This window comes from Pteropus alecto, unplaced genomic scaffold (assembly GCF_000325575.1).
Source record: "Pteropus alecto unplaced genomic scaffold, ASM32557v1 scaffold164, whole genome shotgun sequence".
NCBI lineage: Eukaryota > Metazoa > Chordata > Mammalia > Chiroptera > Pteropodidae > Pteropus > Pteropus alecto.
The window spans coordinates 16,477,138-16,500,529 of NW_006439568.1; the positions used below are offsets into that span (position 1 = coordinate 16,477,138).

Here is a 23,392-nt window from a genome sequence, read left to right on the forward strand (position 1 = left end):
CACATAGCAGGTCTTACTAACTGTGTGTGCCTCAGTTTCTTAATCAGTAAATTATAGTGGCAATAATTTTAAACTCTCGATAGTGTGGCTACTCTATATCGGTAATGGAAACACAATTGTGTGCATTAAAAGATTATCACATTGCTGCAAGGAAAATGCAGTGACAGTAACAAAAGCCTTCTGGTTTTTCTTTTTTTCCAACCTGTGTGGCCATCTCCTCATAGTCAACTGTTTTGGCTGCTTATTTGTCTTTTTGATATATACCAGTCTTTAGGACTTTAAATCTACAACTTTTTCATGAACACATTCCATTTTATTTTAGTGGGTTATGTATGAGATTGGATCCTTGGAGACATAATAATCATTTTCTTAACAAACAGTGATGATGTCACCACAACAGAGAATGAGAAATAGATCTAAAGAGTTCATAGTCTCATGGGGTGGGGGTAGGGGCATGAGGTTGTACATAATGGCAACTCAAGAAACCAAAGAAGAGACATTTATAAAATGCAATGGAGTGTAAGAAGAAATGTTTCCAAGGAGGTCAATATTTTGAGAGTTTTATAACAAGAAAAACCACTGTAAAACATCAGGGGTACTCTTATGTAAATGTTTTGACCTGAAACTTGAAACTATATGAAACTTGGCTAATATCAGACGGCCTGACAATAGGACTAGCAAATAATTAGTCTAGTCTTTTTCTAGGCTCCTGAAGAATTTTCTTTGGTTTCTTTCCAAAATGTCCCTCAGTTCTTGTGTGTGTGTGTGTGTGTGTGTGTGTGTGCACGCGTGTGCCCGCGCGCATGCATGCATGTGTTTGCGAGGGTAGAATGGTATTAAGGGGACAAAGAGTGTTTGGGCAGGTTTAGGAGGATTGCGGGCATCTGAGGTAGACTTCAGGGTGCGTGATATAAATATCGTTCTGGCATCAATGTAAGGAAGGAGCGCTTGCTCCGCCACCGTGGTGCCCACTGCTCTCACTGAGCATTTCCTGTTCCTTCAACATCTGTGTGACTCTGATCTTCACCCATATGATGCAGATCTGTTATCAAAAAATAAGTCTCCCAGCTAGAGTGGGCATATACCCTTCGATCCCATTTTTCTTTCTTGAGAGTACTTTGAACCTTGATAATCAGAACTGTAAATCCAGAAGGAACTTAATAATTTAATTCTAAACCTCTGGCTTTAATGAAAACAAAGCTGAGGTCCAGAAATAGGCAATATTTAGCCCAGGGAGGGAGAAAGACTTAAATAGAGAATGTTTGATTCCTACCTGGTTCGGTGTGGTTTCTACTCAATAATGCTGCTGCAATAATGGTAGTGACTCTGGGCCTCTTCCCTGCCAAGATCCAGAAGAAAATAGTTCTGTCATCATCGCCTTCTCATGCAGTTAAGTATTAAGACTCATGTTGGCATCGAATGGGAAATTAGAACTCATTAAAACATGATGCTTAGTGAAAGCTTAGTTAAAATAATCATACTATGAAATGGTGTTATTCACTCTTTCAAAGAAAAGCAAACAGAAGCTTGGAAAGGGAAGCTACCCTGGTGACTTCCCCCTCCACCTGTGTCATCACTCGCTCATGCCAGGTCTGATTCAGTAGCGCCGCACGCGGCTCGCAGTTACAACTCCAGATGTCCCGCTTTGCCTCCGAGTGCTTCTCCTCCACTCACTGCTCTTCCCTCTTAATTAGGATGCCTCGTTGTGATACATTGTTAAAAGTATTAATGCTGACACTCGTATAGTATTTTATAATCTATGAAATGATTTTTAACACTTTAATCATTTAGTCCTGACAGTGACTTTTTCAGGTAGGTATTATTAGACACATTTTAAAGATTAAGAAACTGAGACTTTGATCAACTGACCTGCTCAAATTCAACTAAATTCCAACTAAAATCAAAACTATGGGATTCATGCTAGATTTTTGTTTTATACTTTTTCTTCTTTCAAGTCATATTCAGAAGTTCTTTGAGAGTTTCATTTTTAATATTCTATCTTAACAGAAATTGCATTTTAAAACTCTTGCTATAGCTGTGCCATATGTATAAAGCTAATTTTAAAAATCTTTCTCATGTTCTAGACACATATTGATTAAAAGTAAGTGTTGTGGATGGATAGATAAACTTACAAATGTATATGTAATGCACATATTTTCTTTTTATCCTCTAAGGAAATTCCAAATGATTTTCTCAGATAGAAAATAAAATCTATAGAACCCAGGAGAATATAAATAAGAAAAAACAATAATGTAAGAGTGTCATGATGAACACATCATCTGAAATAACATGCATTCAATGTGAAATAGTAAATATTTCCTCTAAAGAGTTAGTATTATCCAGATTCTCGTCATCTAACACCTGGACTACTATTATAAAAGCCTGCCTACCTCCAATTTTGATACTCTCAAATATATCTTCCACACTATTGTGGGATGGTTTTTCTAAAACAATCTGACTTGGTCTTTGTTCTTCATTTGTTTCCACAATGTTCAAATATCTATAGGTTAAAGCCTTCTGCTTAAAACTCTTCATGACCTGGCTGCTATCTACATATTCAGCTATTTCTATTAGACTCTCCCCTCAACCCTTCCTCATTATAATTATGTTCCATTAATTACTTATAATTTTCTTAAACCTTCCATGCCTTTGTTTATGTCATATCCTTACTCTATACACATAAACCCAAATTTGGATAAATTTTCTAAATCTTTAAGAGTCTCCTTTATTCCAGGAAGTCTTCCCTGATACTTGCTATGGGAAATACTATGTTGTGCTGACTCATGGCCCCCTTCAGAGCTGAAGTACTCCTTCCCCCACCTGCTGGAAATGTTGCTGGCTAATGACTTGTTGCCAAGGTACTCTGCCTGGGCATTTATTGCCTATGGCTGAAGAGAGTCATATCACCCAAAGTCACTGCTCCTTCCTGCAGGCACATTGCATCCAATAACTGGTCAGTGTAGGAGTATATAAAGATCTCCTTGCCCCAATTCGGAGTAATTCTGAAGGGCCATCCAGGGTCCAGAATTCCATTTCAGATGAGCTGAGGGTCTTACTGTGACTGCATGCGAGCCCCACTTGTCTCTCTACTCAACACTGCTTTCTTCACTTTGTCATGTGGATTGATCCTAAGAGCACTCCCTTGTGTGTCTCCCTACACTGACTTCCCAGAGAAATGCATCACTCTCACTCTCAGGCTAATTGAGATGTTCTGTGCAACCATACGTCTATAACATTCTGTGGCTAACTATTCAGTAAATAAAGTCATTAACAAGTGTTTTTTTCTTAAATAAATGTGTGTGCATGTGCATGCGTGTGTGCACATGTGTCTGTGTGTGTGTTCTTTCCACTGTATCTAAGCTTCTAGAGGTTAGGAACCATTTTTATCAAAATTCAAAATATATATCTAAATTAGCCAACTTGTTAACTGACAGTTAATAGCTAATATTTGGTTAACACTTACTGTGCACCAGACATTCTGTTTCCACTTGAGCAAACTGAGGTATTGTACTTTGCACAAGGTCACAGGTACTAATATGAGCAGAAGTAAAGATTTGAGTTTTGATCTAATAACTGCCCACTATATGGTCATCTCTCAATAAAGGGAAATCCGTCAGCTAATTTCTAAAATTAAATATACTCAAAGCATATATTCTAAGAGATAAAATGTTTCTTCTAATCCCATTTCTGTCTTTAATAATCTGAATGGTAATGGACACATTATCTCATCTCTCTAGTTCTAAATTTTCTGTCTTATAAATTATTTGTAAAGCTTTTTGAAGCTCAGAAGTTATTTCTAGGATAGAATTACCTTTATGTATACAGTTCTTTTTTATTTTATGGCCCTTCAATTCTTTGATAAGTGATTACATTTTGATCTCGTTAATAAGAGTTTCCATTGGTTTAGGGCTTACAGCAACTTTTTACTTCTTATAAAAACTTTGCCGGTCCCAGTAGAGTTAAAAAAAAAAAATATTTCGATAAGAGTTTCCATTGGTTTAGGGCTTACAGAAACTTTTTACTTCTTATGAAAAAAAAAAAAGAGTAAAAAAAAAGCATAAACACCATCACCCAAACAAATGCTTTAAAAAATAACAGATTATTTGTGAGATCAGAGAAATGCTATGATCTACTGGGAAGAGCTCTGGAATAGAAATCAGAAGATGCGTTAGCTATTAAATAGTGAAATCTGGTTTCTAACTTGGAGCCATACGAAGAAAGAGATTCTGGGAAACATAGTTCCCAGGCTAACCAAGGGGACCCTAGCACAATGTAGCTATACCTTGAGCAAATCACCTATTACTTTTATACTCAAATTTTTTATCTTTAAGTGGGAATAATATTCTCTCTCCTATCATCTGTGTCATTCTGTTATAGGGACATATTCAAAGAGAGCATGCAAACATACTTTGTATTGGACAAACTCAAATTTTGTGCAACTATGAAAGATATTTAGATATTTATAATTCAATTTTATTATACTCAACAAATTTACAATTGATTCAATGAAAACTTTAATTATATAACTATATAATCCACCTCAACACTGTCCCCAAAATAAATTTTACTGATCTATTTATTTATTCGGATTCAGGACTTAATCTAGCTTCACTTATTGCATCTGTAGACTTTTTAATTACCTTTTACCTAGAATAGTCCACTCTATACCCACCATTCATATTTTTGAAGAAAGCAGGTCAGTTTTCCTCAGAAATATTTATTTCTGAATTTGTATGATTATTTACTTGTGATAAGATCCAAATTAGATCTTTTTGATAAGAATGCTATGTAACCAATATCATGTCCTTCCCATTCTATCAAATCCAAAGAGGCAAAAGGTTAATTTGTCCCATTTTCAGTTAGGTTAAGTTTTATTCACTTGTTAAGGTTTTATTTTTTTGCTTCTGTTTTTGCAATGGAGTATGTAGTCTCTTACATAAAGTTCTTACAAAACATAATGTATAAAACACATAAAACCAATCTATTTTGGTTGAAGAGGTTGTGGGGCCTAGTACAATATTTGTTTGGCCCTCCCCTTGCTAATGCCTCATATATTTGTAGAGCACAGTTTAAAAACCATTGTATCATATTATCATAATTAAAAATGTAAAGTGATGCTGAAGAGGAATTTTTCACTCAAATGGCTAACCTTATAATCATCTCTTTGTTCTCCTTCTGTAGATATGCTTGCCCCATAGGCCAAAGGGCAGGGTGACCTCAAAATTAATGAAAGACTCATCCTCCTTTTTGCTTGTTCTGTCTAGATATCAGATGTATTGCCTGAGCTCCTGTCTGAAAACCTTGCACTTTGTAACTCTTTGTAACTTCCTGTAGCCCATAGCAACTCCAGCACTTTGTAACTCTTTGTAATTGCCTGAGACAAATTAACCAATGGCCAAATGTAACTGCATGGATAAACCCTATAAAAGTAAGGTTACCCCTGAGCTTGGGGCCCAGATCTCCAGAGCACCATCTCTTCTGGGACTGCTGGCATAATAAACCTGAGTTCTCTAACTCTATGCTTGGTGATGCTTGGATTCTTGCTGTTCTGATTTTGCAACAATTCTGCAACAGTGCCAATAAGAGATAAATTTAGTTATACTACTTTCAAGTCTAAAAAGAAAAAGAAAAAGAAAATCACATTAAAAATTTCTAAATTTGTTAGAAAGGCACATATTTTATTAGATAAAGTGATTCTGCATGTTAATTATTTTCAGATTTTGGTTACAGTTATGCCCTGAAGTTAATTCTTTTGTAGTATTTATTAACTTGATTAGTAAATTTTTATTACAGATAGTATAATGACAAGCTTAAAGATAACCCCTCCTTTTAACTAATAGAATATTTGTTTTTAGTAAAGTCTGTTTGATAATGTTTAACCATTTATAATGAACACCTTACATTACAGTTATAATCTTACGTTAATATTTATAATGCATAATTTGGAAATATTTTTCACATTTTATCTCTATGTTATTTGTTGGAGATACCTTCAGTCCTTTTTTTTATTTTAATCATTAAAGTATCTCTATGTTTTCTATGTATTTCAAGGACAAAACAAATTAGTGTGGATTGAAAGGAATTCTCTTGAACCTCCCATGTAAATTTAAACTGTGCATTTTTGTAGGTATTACAAAACTTGCTTCACTCTTTTCAGTGAAATATTTTTCATTCATCTGATCCTCTGGGCTCCATGGTCCTGGCTGGAACCAGTAGCAGATGTGTTGAAATGCTGAGATGCTGAGAGGAAAGTTATTTTTTACAGCATTCTTGGATTGATCAAGGTAGAGAAAGTATATATAGGGAATCTCCTGGCAGTTTCTACCCACTTGGACTTTTTAGCCCAGCATCAAACTCAGAGTTTTAAGTAGTTGTATTGTATTTTTAAATAATTTCTCCAATTTGGGAGGTGTATTATTCTTATTGAGACTATTAATTTTTGTTGCATTTACATCATAAAACAGAGAAAAAAATTGTTTTATTCAACAAAATTTATATTTTATACTCCTTGACTGAGACGACATATTCAAGAAGAAAGAGGTATGGTCTTACTAAGTCACTTTTTACCTTTTTCAGGATTTCTATGGGTCAGAAAAATCTCTTTACTTTAATGGAGATTAATATAAATCTCTAGAGTCTTGTATTTTTCAAAGTTGACGAAAACAAATGCCCCAGTGCTGTTAGGTCCACAGATTCCCAGAAGATTCCTGATCCAGAATGAGTAATGCTGAGTGGGACTCAGACGATCGCTGTCCTAGTTAGCACTGCCAGTTAGCACTGCCTCCAGGAAGTAGTCTAGGGAGATGTCATGTGATCCACTGTTCTGAGTCCTCTTAGTGCTATTCACCCTGAAAATATGAAAGCTGTATCTTCAATGAATGAAATGTTTGTTATTTTTTTATTATGTGTTATCCTAAAATAAAATGTCCACAGAGATTTCAGCATAGTCACATATGTGTATGTTCATGCATGTATATACACGTGATGGAATAGGGGTGGGGGGAGGCAGACAGGCAGTTACAATGCCATGAACATAGTCAGCTTGCTAATAAAGACAAATATGGCATGAATAGCAGGACCTAACCAATTTGGAGAAGTTGGGAGGGCTTCTGAGGGGTAGTCTAAGTTAATATAAAAAGGGAAAATTAGAACTAGCTGGAGAAATGGTTTAGAATTGGAGATAGAGTGGAAATAGTATATGTAAAGGCTTAAGCATAGAGTGTAATGGAGTAATGACAAAGCATGATACTAAGAGCGAAAGAGAGCTAGACAACTAGTAATATCGGGAAGACTGCACTGGCAACTAGTGACAGCCTCTGAAGGAAAACCATCTAAAATGGTCTGTTACCGCATCTCAATCAATGTTTAATTACTCTGTTCATTAAATATGAGCAACAACAATGTGTAAGACATTGTGGATGAAACGAAACCTCACAGAACTCAACCTTTGTTATTCAAGAGCTTAACTTCTTTGCCTGACTTGATTCTCTTTATTTTTTAAGACTTAGCTCGGTCTATAGAGCTCTGCTCTTTCAGATTGGGTAAGGCTCCTTCTGTGTGCTCTCCCTGGGCTCTGTGCATATCTTTATCTGAGTCCTCATTCATTACGCTGGGTCATAACTGGCTCTTCGTTGTTATCGGACTGCCGCAGGGATCTTTCCAAAATGTTTAGTATATGTCTGGAGAAGCACTTTCTAATAAATATGTGAAAAACATATCAACAAAGATATTTTTATGCATTCAACAGACATAGCTGATTTTGACATAGATGCCAAAAATTCAGAGACCAGCAAGTCAAAATTTCTGTCCCCAGAGTTTTATGGTATATAATGTCTGATTATTATAGTTTTCATGAAAGAATTTTAATAAAATGCTCTGTCCTTTAGTTTCTTAGATTATTGCTGGGATGAGGCTTATTTTCCTGATCTATTCAACTGCTGGCTCTTTGGTTTATTTTCTTTACCCACATTAAATATGCAAGAATTTCTATATTGTATCATGCCAAGGAAACAAAACAAAATATTAATAAGATAGACACACACCTTTTCCCTAGACTGACTGAATCTGGAAAAGGATGCTATGTTACCGTCACCGATAAGTAGTTTTGGGTTACAAGGTCTAAGTACTCTGCCTAGTGATAGCTCCACTAGGTGAGAGTAAATTTTGATTTCACAAAACTCATGGGTGAATAACAGAGCTTATCAGAAAGTATAAGATTTAGTTCATCATATTTTTAAGTAAAAATTTCAAAATTATGAAAATAACAATATAAAATATTAATTTTCCTATAATTTACTTGAGCAATGCCTTTTCTCTCTAGATGATTTATTTCTTTTATAAAACCCTTTATCCATTTCCACTATAAACATCACAAAACATTTTAAATAATTATGCTAAGTATCAAGACTAGATGCATCAACTGCAAACTCTGTGTTCATAGTAGCATCATAATATGCAACTTTAACTAATTTAAGTATTTACTCCATTCTGAATATTTGCAGTGGTTAAGTATGTCTCTTTTGGCACAAACATCACAAATACCAATATTTATGCTGACCTGTTCATTCTCTATTAAAATAATCAAAAGTACTATTTTATTACGTGCCTCAGAAGCTCAAATAAACAGCTGGATAAAGAATAATTTTGGTCTAATTCATTTTTAGGCCATAAATGAAAAACAACTTCTTTTTTCTCACATACCCTCATGATCAATTCCAGAAAAAATTTTCTAGATGTTCATTATATAAACAACTGGAGGTCACATAATTGTTATAAAATAATTATTTTAATTAACTATGCCTGAAAAATAACAGATATGATTAAAGATCAAATGAATAGTTTCTGTCTATTTATAATCTGATTTTTAAAGTACACGTAGTGTTCTTAGCAGAAAAATTACATCTGAATATTATACAATTCTTTAACATCCCCTAACCTAGAAAACATGCTGATAATTAGAGACATTAAGTCAATATTTTCTTGGCTTGTTAATCCATATTATTTTATCCCTCTCTTAACTGGATATAGTTTCACTTTAATTTATATAACTTCACTAAAATTACTTTCTTAAAAGTTGTTATAATTGTTTTGAAACCAGGGACTGCATTCATTCGTTATCCAGCTGGCCAGCCAGCCACCAAACATTTATCATGTTGCTACTATTCCCTTGGTATTATTCAGTCCAAACTTGAGGGTTCATACAGTCAATGAGGGTGTTTGTTTAGAGTGCAGATTTTTGAGTCACACATTCAGAGATCCTGATCCTGCACTAGGACCTAGATATAACAATCCTACCAAGTATACACAGGTGATGCCAATGCAGAAATAACACTTTAATGACACTGAAAGGAGACACTGTGCTTGCTGGTCTTGTCCGGCCAAGAGTCAAGGAGATGCAAGAAAACATGGGATAGTTGGCTTGGAACAGAACTTTTAGCTACAAAATGTTTTAGCACGCCTGCTTGAGTTTTATTTTTTGTTGTTGTTTTGTTTAGTTTTGTTTGGAATCATGGGCCTTTTTAAAAAAATTGATAGCACTATGGAGCCTCTCCCTAGAATAAATGAAGAAAACAAAATTTTGCTTATATTTGTGTGCGATTCAACTCCATGCTCTGGGTAAGGACCCTTGGAATTAGGCTATAGTTGGGCACCAAAGAAAAGTGGTTAATTGACTGGGGTTGAGGATGGATGGGGTCCATTGGATGAGAGTAAATGAGGTTCAAAAAAGCCTTCCTAGAGGAAATCCTTAAGGATTTGTCAAATACAAGTAAGTGTTTGTGAGGGAGGTCTGGAAGATGGTGCCAAAAGGAGGAGGGTCTTAATATTCTAGCTAGAAGGAGCAAAAAAAACCTAGGAGTGGGAGAGAGCCTGTCTTAGCTAGAGAATAGAAGCATCTGGTTATGTTCTCTGTGCTGTAGAAAATAGACGGCCATATTCCATGATAAGGATTTTGGACTCTATCATATACTAATTGTGGGGAGAAATAAGCCCCACATAATGATTTTGGTCAACAAAAGAGTCTACTTATTCACACTGGAGCCTTATTTGTAGAACTTAAACAACACATTGTTCAAATACAACGAGAACAAGTATTTCCTCTTTGCAAAAAAACCTCCGACAATACCTCTCAATGGTTTTCAACATTCTGCTCACCCTTTTCTCTCTGTCTTACCCTGGGAGATACTAGAAAGAAAGTTTCTTGCTTCTTTAAACAGAAATAAAAATGAGAAGGAAGCTGCCTCCCTTGAACTTGTTTATACTAAAAAACAACACCAATTTCAATCACAAGTTTTACAAGGACTTGACTTAATTTTTAGTAAAAAAGCAAACTCATAAACTCTTTGAGATGGCCATCAGCCTGGTCTTTTAGGCACCAGAGGAGGGTCTGGTCAGTGAGCTGCTCACTCAGAGCTGACTCTGTCAGCCACATATGACGCCAAGAGAATGGAAATATGTTTAAGGGACCATCTGTATTTTTTACAGGGGTCTTATCACCATGTAATTCATTTAGGCACTAAAATTTTTAAAATGTATTCTTAGAAAAAGAAAGGGATACTGGAAGAACTATATTTTATTTAGAACTAAAAACAGAATCACTACAGCACATATTTCTGAACTTTGGGAAGTGTGAATTCATTGTCACAGATTTTATGAAAATAGGTTTTGTTTCATTTATTTTAATTTGCAGACTAGAATGTATTCTCTCAGCACTATGCAAAGGCACTCAAAGATAACAGTATGTAAATTCGGTAATTTCTTTGGAGGAAGAATTTGTCATGAGTTTTAAGCATGTGTGATTTTCATGTCATTGAGAAACACTGAGAACTGTATTTTACTGACTTTTGAAACTAAGGTCACTGCTAACAATGTTCCTAGTGTCTAGGGTTGGAGGAGACCTAGGTGGCTGATGAACTCATTCTTATCAAAGTTCTGCGTGATACTAATGTTTATGAGTCAAGGGAGGGACATCAAAATGTATGCCTTCAAAACTTAAATAGATGAAAAATTAAATAGATGAAATATATACATGTATAACAAAGCTAATACATAAAATAACCATAACAGAACTAGAAGATGAATGAAACTGGATTTTTCTGAAATTTCTCACTATTTGGGCTGAACTTTTCTTTAACGCTGGAAATTTATCTTTTTTAATTGCAGCACAGATTTCCATGATGCTTGCTATCTCAAGCATTTTTTTCACACTTTTATAACATAGCTACCTTGGGGCATCTGAGGCTTAAGTAACAAATAAGATAGTGTAATCAATCCTTCTTAGCATAATAATGAGGTTAATGTATACAAATTCTGGTAGTTCCCCAATTATCCAATTCCATCTGAGAACAAATGATGCCAGATAAGATGCAATGTGATAAAGAAAGCTTTCAGGAAATAGAGATGAGAATCAAAAGAAGGTTGGCGTGGGTGATCTTTTCAGGAATTTTTTCCCAGTATCAACTATGGGTAAAAAAGAGAAAAAGGGCACATGCTGTATTCAGCCAATAAAGCACCTATTACCTGGCAAGAAAAATCTAGGGTTCTCAAAAGACTGGAATTTTAATTTATTAAAGAATAAACATTTGAATTAAAGGATTGTTATTCAGGTATCTGAATTTGAAATAAAGTAGACATTACACTAGGTAGTCGGTCAGCAAACAGCATTTTAGTTCCTAGTTCTTTGTACTTGGTATTTGCTTTCTCTATATAAAATAGAAAAAAAAAAAACTTTCAAAGAAAATAGGGCCTCATGGATTTGAGAAAATTGGTCTTTTTCATATTTAATTTCTCTAGTTTATTGCCTACATGCATGTCTTAATTAGCTGCATCTCTATCTCATTATTTGCATCACTCACATTATGGTTATGTATGTCTATCAACGTCATTCACATTGATACTTGTTTAATTTAGATTAGGTCATTCATATAACTCATGTTTACTGAGCTACTATGTATTTTATGGTTATTGGTTAGGGGAGTTTGGTTTCTTTATTTTTTTAATTAATATTCATCAAGTATTAATCTACATGTGACTGTCTTTGTAAGGACTTTATTACCTCATTTAATATTCACAATGTTAGAAGTACATTACTGTTCTTTGAACTATTTCCCAGATGAGACAAATGAGTATCAGAAAGGGAAGAGCTAGGTTGCAAGCTCAGACAGTCAAGCTCTAAACTCTGTTCCATTGTTCTGTCTCTCGAGACTGAAATGTATATGACAGTCTTACTCTTCTGAAGCTAATGCTTTTTATTATCTATCTATCTATCTATCTATCTATCTATCTATCTATCTATCTATCATCTATCTATTTTTGTGGAGAGTGGAGAGTGGAAGGAAAAAAAGGAAGAATTTTGGGTAATGACTTTATTGTCAGTTATTTCCTTCATTTATACTTACTTTTTGCCAAATCACCTATATCTGCTTATTTTTATGTCTTTTTTTTTTTGTATTTATAAATCTTTATTATATCCTTACTTCTCGATTAGTCAAATTGTGCATTATTGTTTTCTAATCTTTCTACTCACACCCTCTTTTCTTTTGAACTTTTTCTACTACTCATAGATTTATATCTACATACGTGTAGATCATTGTCATACAACTGTCTTTTATAGGCATTTATTTACTCATTTTTTCATAGGTGCATTGACTTTGCTTCATATATTGTACTACTATTTTCTTACATACTCATTGACAGGCTCTTGCAAATAAGTAAATAATTCTATTTACTTATGGATGATGGAGTAACAGGATTTATCTCCAGCATATGAAAAAAACAGTGTTGCACATCATAACACAGACTTAGAGCCTCCTCCAACAAAAATCACTGTCCTAAGATTCAACATTGGAAAACAAACCCTTTCTCCTCTAACAAGGAAGATAAAGCTTTTAAAACAGATTTTTTACATGAATGTCTAGGTTCTGGAGGGAATTATGCAATAGAATGGACACATGTATAGATATAGGTCTTTTTGTAAAACTTGATGTTCTCATTTCTCACATCGACACCCTAGTATTTATTGGAATGGGTTATTCTCTGAGTGATTCCTTCACATGTCTTTTGGCAGCAACAAACTAGTTCCATCCTCATTATAGCAGGGTCCCAACATGATTCGAGTAGACCATTAGGTCATTAATATTGAACATATTTTAAATCAGGAAAAAATGCCCATAGGGCTTGAATTGTAAACCATAATTGTATTATTATAATTAAAATGATACTACATATGAACCGTCTCTTGAGATAAATAAAACTTAAATTCTAATCAATTTGAACTCTTAGTTCATAATCAACTCAATAAATATTTATTGAATGCCTGTTATGTATGTAGTATCTGGCATTCACAAAAATGAATACTTCTTATTAAGAGTTTAACAGTCTGGTGAGGAAGAAAAGGCACATATATAAATAATAATAGTACAGTAGATAAAAAGAGAGTAGCTATAAGCGAAACAGTTTATTTGTGCAATGACAGTTTAGAGGAGAAAGAAGAGAGAATACTTCTTGTATAATATTTGAGCTTGTCTTGAAGAATGACTGATTTTGGACTTGTGAAGATAGGGAAAAAGGGGTCAGTTCAGTAAAGCTCTGGTCATTTATAAGCACAGGATGCACTTGGACAGTCCTGAAGCTAAAGAGAACAAAATGTTCCCCTTGAAGATATTATTTTGAAAAAAAAAATTAGAAAATATTATTTAGCTAGATGATATAATTTTAATATGTTAGCAAAGTCTAATTTAAGGCTCACGTCTCCTCTTGTGCTAAGATAAATTTATACCTTTATCTCAAGGCTTTCAGTTCTAGTAATTTTCACTGTAGAACTCTGAATAATGAGGTGGGGGAAGCATTTCATGAAAACAAAGAATTTCAGCTTTAAATACTAAGAGAATAAAGGAACAAAAATCTACCTTAAATGTTTAGTATCGAAATAAATTTATTGTCTTTGTTTTTACTTGATGCTTCCGACACATTCCAATAACTGATGGAATCTCCTTTCTTTCTTATCTTTTATTTTTTTTTTAATGTTAGATAACCACACATCTTAATTGTGCTATGAATTTCAAAACTTTTTATTGAAAATATTCTCCTTGTTCATCTCCACAGCCCCAAAACTAATCTCTTCCACTAACTTTTTGAGCAGTTTAGCATCTCCTGGATTTTCCCCATGCCCTTTTTATCCAATACTAATTATTTGTACACCTCCCAATGATGTCTTCGTAGTGCTAAACAAATGCTAATCTTGCTAGAAGTCTACAGTAAGGCAACTCTTCTTTAATGTACATTGACCAGAGAAATATTCTTTATTTTCATCAGAGATGCCACGTGTATTATTTAAACTCAGTACAAAAAGACATGCTCTGATATCCCTTTTTGTGGAAGGTGCCCAGCCCTTTTGACAGCATGGTGGCAAGGCAAGGGTGGGTGGTTAAAGGAGAGACAGCCATGGAGCAGCAACCAAGGCAGCAATGTTGGGAAACTATGTCAAATTGAGTCATTGCTACCAGGGTCTGAAAGAGAACTATGGGGGTCATTTTGCGTTTTCTTCAAGTGATTGTGAGAAAGACAAACTAGTTCCATATGAAAAGGGAAAGAGCAGAGCCAAAATAAAATCTGCTCAGCTTGTCAGTATGTAAGACATTAAAGTTCAGATATCTGAAAGTCTGTCTACTGTTTAAAAGAGCTGAGGCCAAGCTACAATTTGTCATACATATAACTCCCACTGCCTTGAGTAATGAAAGAGACTCTTGCCCACCCCACCCCCACCCCCAATACAGTGAAAATATAAAAATATGAGAAGTATGACAATCTCTTAAGTAGACAAAATTAGTGAGAAACTGGATGCATGAGATTGGGCTGCCTATTTTAAAGAAAAGAAAGTAATAGAATTACTTGCAGAATACATAGTTGTACTTTGAAGCCTGCTCTTCCATAGCAGAACTCACTATTGTCTTATATTCATTAAGAAATGTGATTTAAGCTTTTTATGTATTAAGATTTCTTTAACTTTTAAAATTTTTTTAACTTTTTGACCACCTTCACTCATTTCTCCCTCTGCCCACCCTCACCTTTGGCAACCACCAATCTATTCTCTGTATCAATGAGCTCGATTTTGTTTTGTTTTAAGATTCCACATATAAGAAAGACCATACAGTATTTGTCGTTCTCTTTCTGGCTTATTTCACTTAGCTCAATACCCTCATAGCCCATCCATGTTGTCACAAATGCAAGATTTTATTCTTATTTATGGCTGAATAATATTTAATTGTATATATGTACCACATCTTCTTTAGCCATTCATCCATCTATAGATACTTAGGTTGTTTCCATATCTTGACTATTTTAAATAGTACTGCAATGAACATGGAGATGTGGAGAAAAAGGAACACTCATGATTGTTGGTGGGATTATAAATTGGTGCAGCCACTACAGAAAATAGTATGGAGATTCCTCAAAAATTTAAAAATAGGACTACTATATGGCCCAACAATTTTACTTCTGGGTATTTATCTAAGAAAATGAAAACACTAACTCAGAAAGATATATGCACCTCCCTGATCATTGAATTTCTATAAATGAGAGAAAAAGAGAAATTACATTTTCATCGAGCATGGCTAGATAATCATGACTGATTTCAATGTGTATTTTTCTGTTTCATTTTCCATTAAGATGCTAATTGAAAAAATAAACATGCTCACATTCTTTACAGTCATTGATCAAATGATACTTATAAGTTTTTTCTTTAATTAGGAAAAAAATGGGTTTAAAAGGATGAACCATGAGTTTATGGCTGCCTTTTTGGTGACATTTAATTGCATTCTTCAGAGTTTTGCTGTTATTTTATGGCATCTTCCATATTTTTGTACCTAAGTCAAATACTTTGCTCTGGAATAACATTTGGTTCTTATATGCTACCACATCATCCTTCTTGCAAGTCATGTCTACACTGGCTGAAGATAAGAAATAAATGTCCAGGATTCCCGTGGTGTTACTTTGGGGGAAGTCTTCTCTCTAATGACTCACACCTCAAGTTCTTTTTCACTAGAGTCAAATGCAAAGCTAACTTTGGCTCTTTTATATATTGACTTTTCTTTTGTAAAGCAGAGGTCCATTTGGAAGAACTGTTAGCAAAATAGAGAGAGTTATGGATAGTTAAATGTACAAAAGGACTTTAGAAATTAGCCAGAACCACTATTAAAGAGAACCACCTAAATATTCTGTTTGAACCCAATTTAAATGTTTCTTATCTAATTACAAAAATTTCTTGGCATTGATGAAAGGCTAGCCCCTACTTTCCCTGTATCTAATAACCAGATGTGGTTGTAGGCTTTGGATCAATAATTGACCTTCTGTACTAGCTAAATAGCTGCTCAGGAAGAATGAACTCCTTAACTGCTCAGAGGACCCATCCTTGACTGCACAGTAGCTCCCAGAATCCTTGTGAAATTCCACAGTAGTATAGTTGTCCTCATTTGTAAACTTCTTAAAGTAATGTTGAGAAAAATTATTTTTATGATATGTCATCTCTGTTTCCCAGTGCAAGAGAATAACTGTCCACTGAGGTGCTAGTTCCTTAGGGGAGCGTAGCATCTCTTCTGTAACATGCTAAGGATATAGATATGGGGAGGTGATTACTCCTGTATATTAATTACAAGTTCTACTCAGTCTTGTACAGTGATAATTCATTATTCTTCAAAATATTTGTCCCTTCTACTTTTAAATCATAGGAACCAGTATGTCTCAATGTTTATATTTACTATTTTAGGACTCTTCTCTGGTTCTGCTTCTTGTTTTAAAGATTCTTAATCTGGTCAGGACCTTAAGGAAATATATTTATACCTTATTAGGCTTTTTTCTTTAAAAAATAATTTTAGTTGAAAAATTTACCTTAAGCATGTTTTTATTTTGAGTTTATTCTATGGTATCAGTTTGCTGTGCATATAATACAAATAAATCATTCAATAAAACACAAGAATTAACAGGAATTAAGACATAGCATTTCTTCCTTTATTCTATTTGTGTAATACATCGAACATGTTTTTATATTCTGGAGTCTTCAAGAGAATGATATGAAAAAAAGAACTGGAAAGAATATTAAGAAGGATATAGAAATGTGTGTGTGTGTGTGTGTGTGTGTGTGTGTGTGTAATTATTAAGTAAGATGGCAAGAAGTGGGATCTTGAGTACTTAATTAAATGAGATATAAAACTATCCCTCTGAAAACATGGGCCAGATATATTTTGATTATTAGGTTTATTAATCTTTGAGTTTGCTTTTACTTGCTACCTTCAGCCTACTGAAAATTGGTTACTTAGCAGACTGTCATTCATTTATTCAATGAGTATTGAGCCCCTCTTCTGTATCAGATACTGTTCTGGATTCTGCTGATTCAAAAATGAGTAAGACAGTTTATGCCTCAAGGGACTCACAGCTTATTATGGGAGAGAATAAGTAAAACCACAACTAAAATATACACAGTAAGTGTTATTATGAAAGTTATCTATCTGCTGTTCTTTGAGATTTACTTGAAATTAATCTTAAAGGATGAATAGGATTTCAGCAACTATTCAAAGCTGGAAAGGGCCTTCCAAGAAGAAGAGACAGCACATATAAGTGTACAGTGCTTTAAGGGAATAAGTGATTGCTAAGTCTGGAGGATGATGTATGTGTGCAGGGAATAACAACATGAGAGGTGTGTGTGTGGTGGAGGGGGATGGCAGAGGTATGTGGAACAAAGTGGAAGAGGAATAGATATTCAAAATCCTGTAAACCACGGTAAGGAGTTTGAACTTTATCTTCTACAGTTTGAGAGAACACAGAGATTTTAAACAGAGTAGAGGAATGTTGAGATGCATGTTTTTGAATGAACTACATGGAGCATGGATTTTAGAGGGAAGGGGTCGGAGCAAGACTCAAGGCATTGAGGTCAGTTGTAATACTTCTACAATAATACAGAGAAAAGCTGCCAGAACTAGAAGACTGACCTTCAAATCTTGATTAAATAGATTAAGAAAAATGTCTGTATTCACAGACCTTAATATACATCATTGATGAGGTCCGTAGAGGTGAAAGTTGGGGAAAAAACATTGTAGATTTTATTCTAACCCTAACATATATACTTAGATACTTATTTAGAGATACATAAAGTTACTCTTAGACTTATGACAATTGATGATATAGTCATACAATAGCTTCTAAATAATACTGGAGAAGAATAAGTAATGGCATGAGAAAATAGTCATCAAATTATATATAAAAAGCATGTTATAAAGAAACATGTAAACTATGTTTTCATTTGTATTTATACATGAGGAGAAACTGATTTGAAGGGTACAAAACTGACATAAGTGATTACCTCTAGAAAGGTAGATGAGATGGGGTGGGGGGAAAAAACTTTTTATACATCATTTGGGATTTTCATAAGAATATGCTCAGATATAATATGTATACTTAAAAAAATAGTATTTTCTATTTTGAAGAAGAAAACAAAGAAAAGACTAAATGTATATAAACCATAATGTCGAGCATAATTATATTCAGAGATGAGATTTGGGTTAATTTTTATTTTCTTCTTTTTGTTTTTCTCTACTTCCCAAATCTATAATTATGCATTCTTATTGCCTTGGTAATGCAAAGGAAACATTGTATATTATGAGTCTTGAACTATAATCTCATGTGAAAAGATAAAAGTATAAACTATCCCTAGCACATAGAAGTCGTTTAATGTCAGCTGAACATTTGTGCTGAATTGCTTGCAAAAGACACTGTAGAAAATTGTTGTGTCCTGGAAAGTCTGTTTTCCTATTAGTGAGCTTAAAGCTATTGCAGGGAAAATGGTACTGACTTATCTTAAGAAAGAAGAAAGAACATTATCACAAATCATAGAGAAGCAAGAATCAGAATTGGAGTTAGCATTACTCATCCAAGAGCACTTGTGAGCTAAACGCACCTCGTCCCAGTGGAGTAGATGTCGGGCTAACAGTCACAGCTACTTTATTTTGGAATCATCCATCTTACTCTGACTCTGATTCCATGTACACTGTTTAAGCAACTTTTCTAACTATAATTTGGCTTTCTGTATGAAATTCTAAGGAGACCAGGGGGCTGGACCCCCACATGATCTTATTTTGACCCAACAAACATCTCCCTTAGTTTTGTGAGTGTGTATTTGTCTCTGAGAGACTGAAAAAGTGATCAAATTAAAACTTCAAACCAGATCTGGAAGGTGGCAAGTTTACCCAGTAATGTGCCTTAGGACCCCTATTGGTGACCGTCCCCTGCATTTCCCTGGTGAAACCCACCTCCATATGAGCTGCCTGCAGACTAAAATGTGAATTAACACTTCAAAAAAGTTCTCCAATCTTGCATCATCAATGACTTTTAGCCTGCCCTTCAGAGTTTTAACATGTAAGCTTGTGTGTGATACTTCAGCATTAGAAGCTTCCTTGTAGCCTACTGTTAACTACAAGCTCTAGTAATCACCAAAGCCAAGAAAACTAGACGAGGGTTTAATTATTGTATATTTTGCTCTGACTCAAAAAGTCTCTGTAGAACATTTGTAAAATGCTTTGGCACACACATACATAAGTGCTGTTATTTGCTAAAAATAATATCAAATCTCACAAGACAATAATGAGACATATACATATACTACTACTTAGGTACAAATATAAGTCAATTTTATATGTGTATATATGAATATGTATATATATGTATATACATATGAATTGATCTTTATTTTTTTCTGTTTAATAATAATGTAAAATTTTGTTCAGAGCTGGCCTAAGTCTTCGTAACGTCTCACTCATACAAAGGTATTGATTATCCACTAACTATACTCTGTGTTGGTAGGATTCATAAATATGAGTAGGCACAGAAGTGGTCACATACATGAATTTGTAGAGAATATTGGTGGTGATTTTGATGAGGTCAAAGGAGCGGAGTGTTAGGTAGAGTGAGGTAGGAGGTAAAGTCGACCAGAGAGACCTTTGATATCAAACCAACACTACCGATGACCCAAGCTTAGTTATCCTGGGCTCCGAGGAGCCACTGAAGGACTAAGTGAGTTTGCATTTATTCAAAGTGCCCAGCTGGATGTGAAAGCCACATGTAGTATCAACAGGAAATCCTCAGACATCAGACAGGGAACTACATTAGGCAACTGTTGTGATTTGTACACTAGTTTTTAAATTCGAGACCAAGATCTTTCAAAATGTTCTTATTGGACAGTCTGCAAAGAGTTCCCTGAGATGCTGGTGGAAAGCACAAGTTCCTAGCCCCAGGGAAAAGGCCTTTTTTATAAATGATTTGTTATATGTACAACCGTTGGAAAGCCCATGATCTAGGTTAATGTAGATTTTATCCAAGAAATATTTCTATAGAGTAAGGTAAGTTCCTTGAAGAATGCCATATTTGAAGTTAAACTATTGGGATATTTGAACTTAATTTTAGGGTTACCACAAGAATGCAAGCCTTCAAGGGCATGATTTTTGTTTGTTTGTTTTGTTTGCTGCTATGTCTTATGTGGTTAGAACAATTTCTGGAATAGAGTATGTGCTCAATAAACATTTGTCCAGGGAATGCGTAATGATTAAGAATCTGGATTTTACAAATTCAACTAAGTTCCAGCTTATTTAGCATCTCTAAGCCTTGCTATGCAAAATGGGAATATTGATGCCTATATGACAGAATTTAATGTAAAAATTAAATTTAATAACAGCAGAAAAGCATTTAGCAGAGTACTTGGCACAGAGCAAGTCCTTGATCAATGAGAATTGTTATTCATATTGCTATTAATAATAATGTTTAACACAACACCAGTATTCAAAATTAACACAGTGGTATGCGATAGTGACACTCTAAAAGGCATTTTTTAGAGATTAATACTTGTAATAATAAAATAAATCCATCTTCCTTTTGTTGATCCTACATTGTTAGAGAACCATATGAGTTTGAAAATTAATAGTGAAATAAACAGCAAGCACACAAGCCGTAGAATCTTTCTGTAGTTTGGGGTTTCTTCTTTCCTTCCTCCCTCCCTCTCTCTCTCTCTCTCTCCCTCTCTTCGTTCCTTTTGGTGTTCTAGAGCTTGGGTCTTGTAGTGGTTTGTTAGAAGGCCTGAGTCCAAAGAAGGTAGAAAATGATGAAAAAAACAAACATTCAGCAAACTGATCCTATGGGTTCTCTTATTCTTTTGAATAACTTATCTTTTTTTTCTTTTTTCTTTATTTTCCTCTTTTTTTTTTTTTTTTTAACTCTAGGTTGTACTTAAAGGGTCACACTGGGACAGCAGGAAAACAGAGCAGCTTGATCTTACATGGTGCTGATTTCAGCACTAAAGATGCTGATAATGACAACTGTATGTGCAAATGCGCCCTCATGCTAACAGGAGGTAAGTCCTATGTAGCCATTCTCTAAGTTAGGTGTCATTGGTTTGAGGCTCAAGGTTTCTTATCTATGAGAAAAGACTGTGCTCTTTTGGTCAGGAAACTTGAGAGTAAGTCCTTAAGAGGTTATTTTGTTTTGCCCACTAATTTACCATGTGTTCTTCTGCAAGACATTGCTAACAGATTTAGATGTTTGCCTTCTCCCTCAACATCTAAGAGTGGGTGCACTAAGCTTGGTCCTAAATAAATTCTTTAGCTTCTTAAAGTCCCAGTTACTCTACTTTTTTAAAATAATCATAATGATACCTGTAGTAGAATGAACAACAATTTGAGAATTCAGCATACAGGAAAAACAAAAGTCTTACAAAATGTTTTGCAACTGTGTAGTGGAGTTCATTGACAATCCTATTGAAATGGAATAAGAACAAAGTATAGTTAGATCTAAAATCAGCAATTCAGACCAGCTATACCAAGGGCTTCGCATTATATACTATTAACCTCCGCAAGACATTTGAACTAGTATAAGAGATACCATTAAATAAGGTATCATTGGGAAAGAAAGTTAGTCTTTTTTGAAACTTCAATATTTTTCCAGTGTTCTGATTGTGTAAAAGAGCAGTTCTCAATTTGAATTAGTGTGATGTTAGCATATCTGTAACACTTCCTTAGCACTTACCCAATAATGACCCTTCTTAACAAAGAAAGAGCAAAACCTCCATCTACAGGTTCAAGGCCTTGGTTAGTTGGTGGCATCTGCCTGGAATTAAATAAAGTGTTTTTGTTTTCGTTATATTGAGTTTTATATCTACCTTCTATTATAGAAAGTTTAAAGATTTCTCTTTAACGGAGTAATGTCAAGTTCACATTTTTAAATGTATTTACAACATTTGATATTCAATGAATCATTGATTTAAAGAAAAAATATTAGTTATATATTTATAAAAGTTATAAATAGATATGGCAAAAACTGTGGAGTTGATACATGACTGACTGCAGTTTGAGAAGCACTAAGCTAAATCCTCTTGGCAAATGATGTAGCTCAAGAACTTTATAGGCTCTGGCTAAGCAGGAGTTGGCACCAAACAAAACTGTAACGGAAACTTTTTTCCCAATGTTTCTCCTCACAGTTTTGATGTTTCTCTGTCTTAACAGAATAGCTATCACTCACACCTTCAACTGTTCTGATTCTCTTTCTTTGTTATTCAATAAAAAATATATTTTCATGCTAGTAAGGAAAAAACTAATTAATTCTAACATTTTTCTTTCTAAAATATGACATTAGTACTATTATTATTACATATTGTTTTATTTTTTATACTATCTTACTTGAACTCCAAACCAACTCTGTCAGATAAGTAGGTAGAGAAACTCTAATCTCCACTTTGTACATATGGAAAACAAAAGTAATTTAATGTTCACCATTATATTTTAACATCTAATACAGTAGATTGTTGCCCTTAGGAACTCAGTAAAAGATATGGTGCATGAGTGAATGAATGAATAAACTTCTTGTAACCCTTGAAATCACTTTCAAATTTTGAAGCCATTGAAATCAATCATTAGGTCGACATTTTTCTCATCAATTAACAGAGCATAGAAGAATATGAAGGGGAGGTTTTGGAGAAATCTTTCCACTTTCATCCCCATCCCCAATCCCTGCATAACCACTACTACCAAATCACACCCCGTCGACTCCCATCCACTTCACTTATGTTAGCATCTTTTCAATATGAGACCATCCCTAGTGTTATCAATGCCAGCCTGTAATGATTCTGCCTCTGTCAAATCCTTCTCCTTAAGCTTGAAGCATGCCATTTGGCATCACATTCAACCTCATCAAACAGTTAAAAATCTTCTATATGTAATTTTATGACCTCTCCCTCAAAACAGTTGTTACACATTTAGAATTTTTTTTAAATGGTACCTACAGGTTAGGTTTTGAACTCTTTCCTGGAAAGGAAATTTTTCATTACCCTCCTGATCCCATAAGTGGAATTGTCAGCAACTTTATA

At 34.4% G+C, this 23,392-nt stretch overlaps 1 protein-coding gene across 4 annotated transcripts in view; it reads left to right on the plus strand.

The window, feature by feature from the left end:
• Nucleotides 1-23,392, plus strand: part of ANGPT1 (angiopoietin 1) — a 232,150-nt gene that overhangs the window by 196,743 nt on the left and 12,015 nt on the right. For all 4 annotated transcript variants that reach the window (XM_025050144.1, XM_015593045.2, XM_006916614.3 and 1 more), the window contains exon 8: nt 21,255-21,385. In XM_025050144.1, coding sequence (XP_024905912.1) covers nt 21,255-21,385 — 131 coding nt within the window. The remainder of the gene's footprint in view (nt 1-21,254; nt 21,386-23,392) is intronic.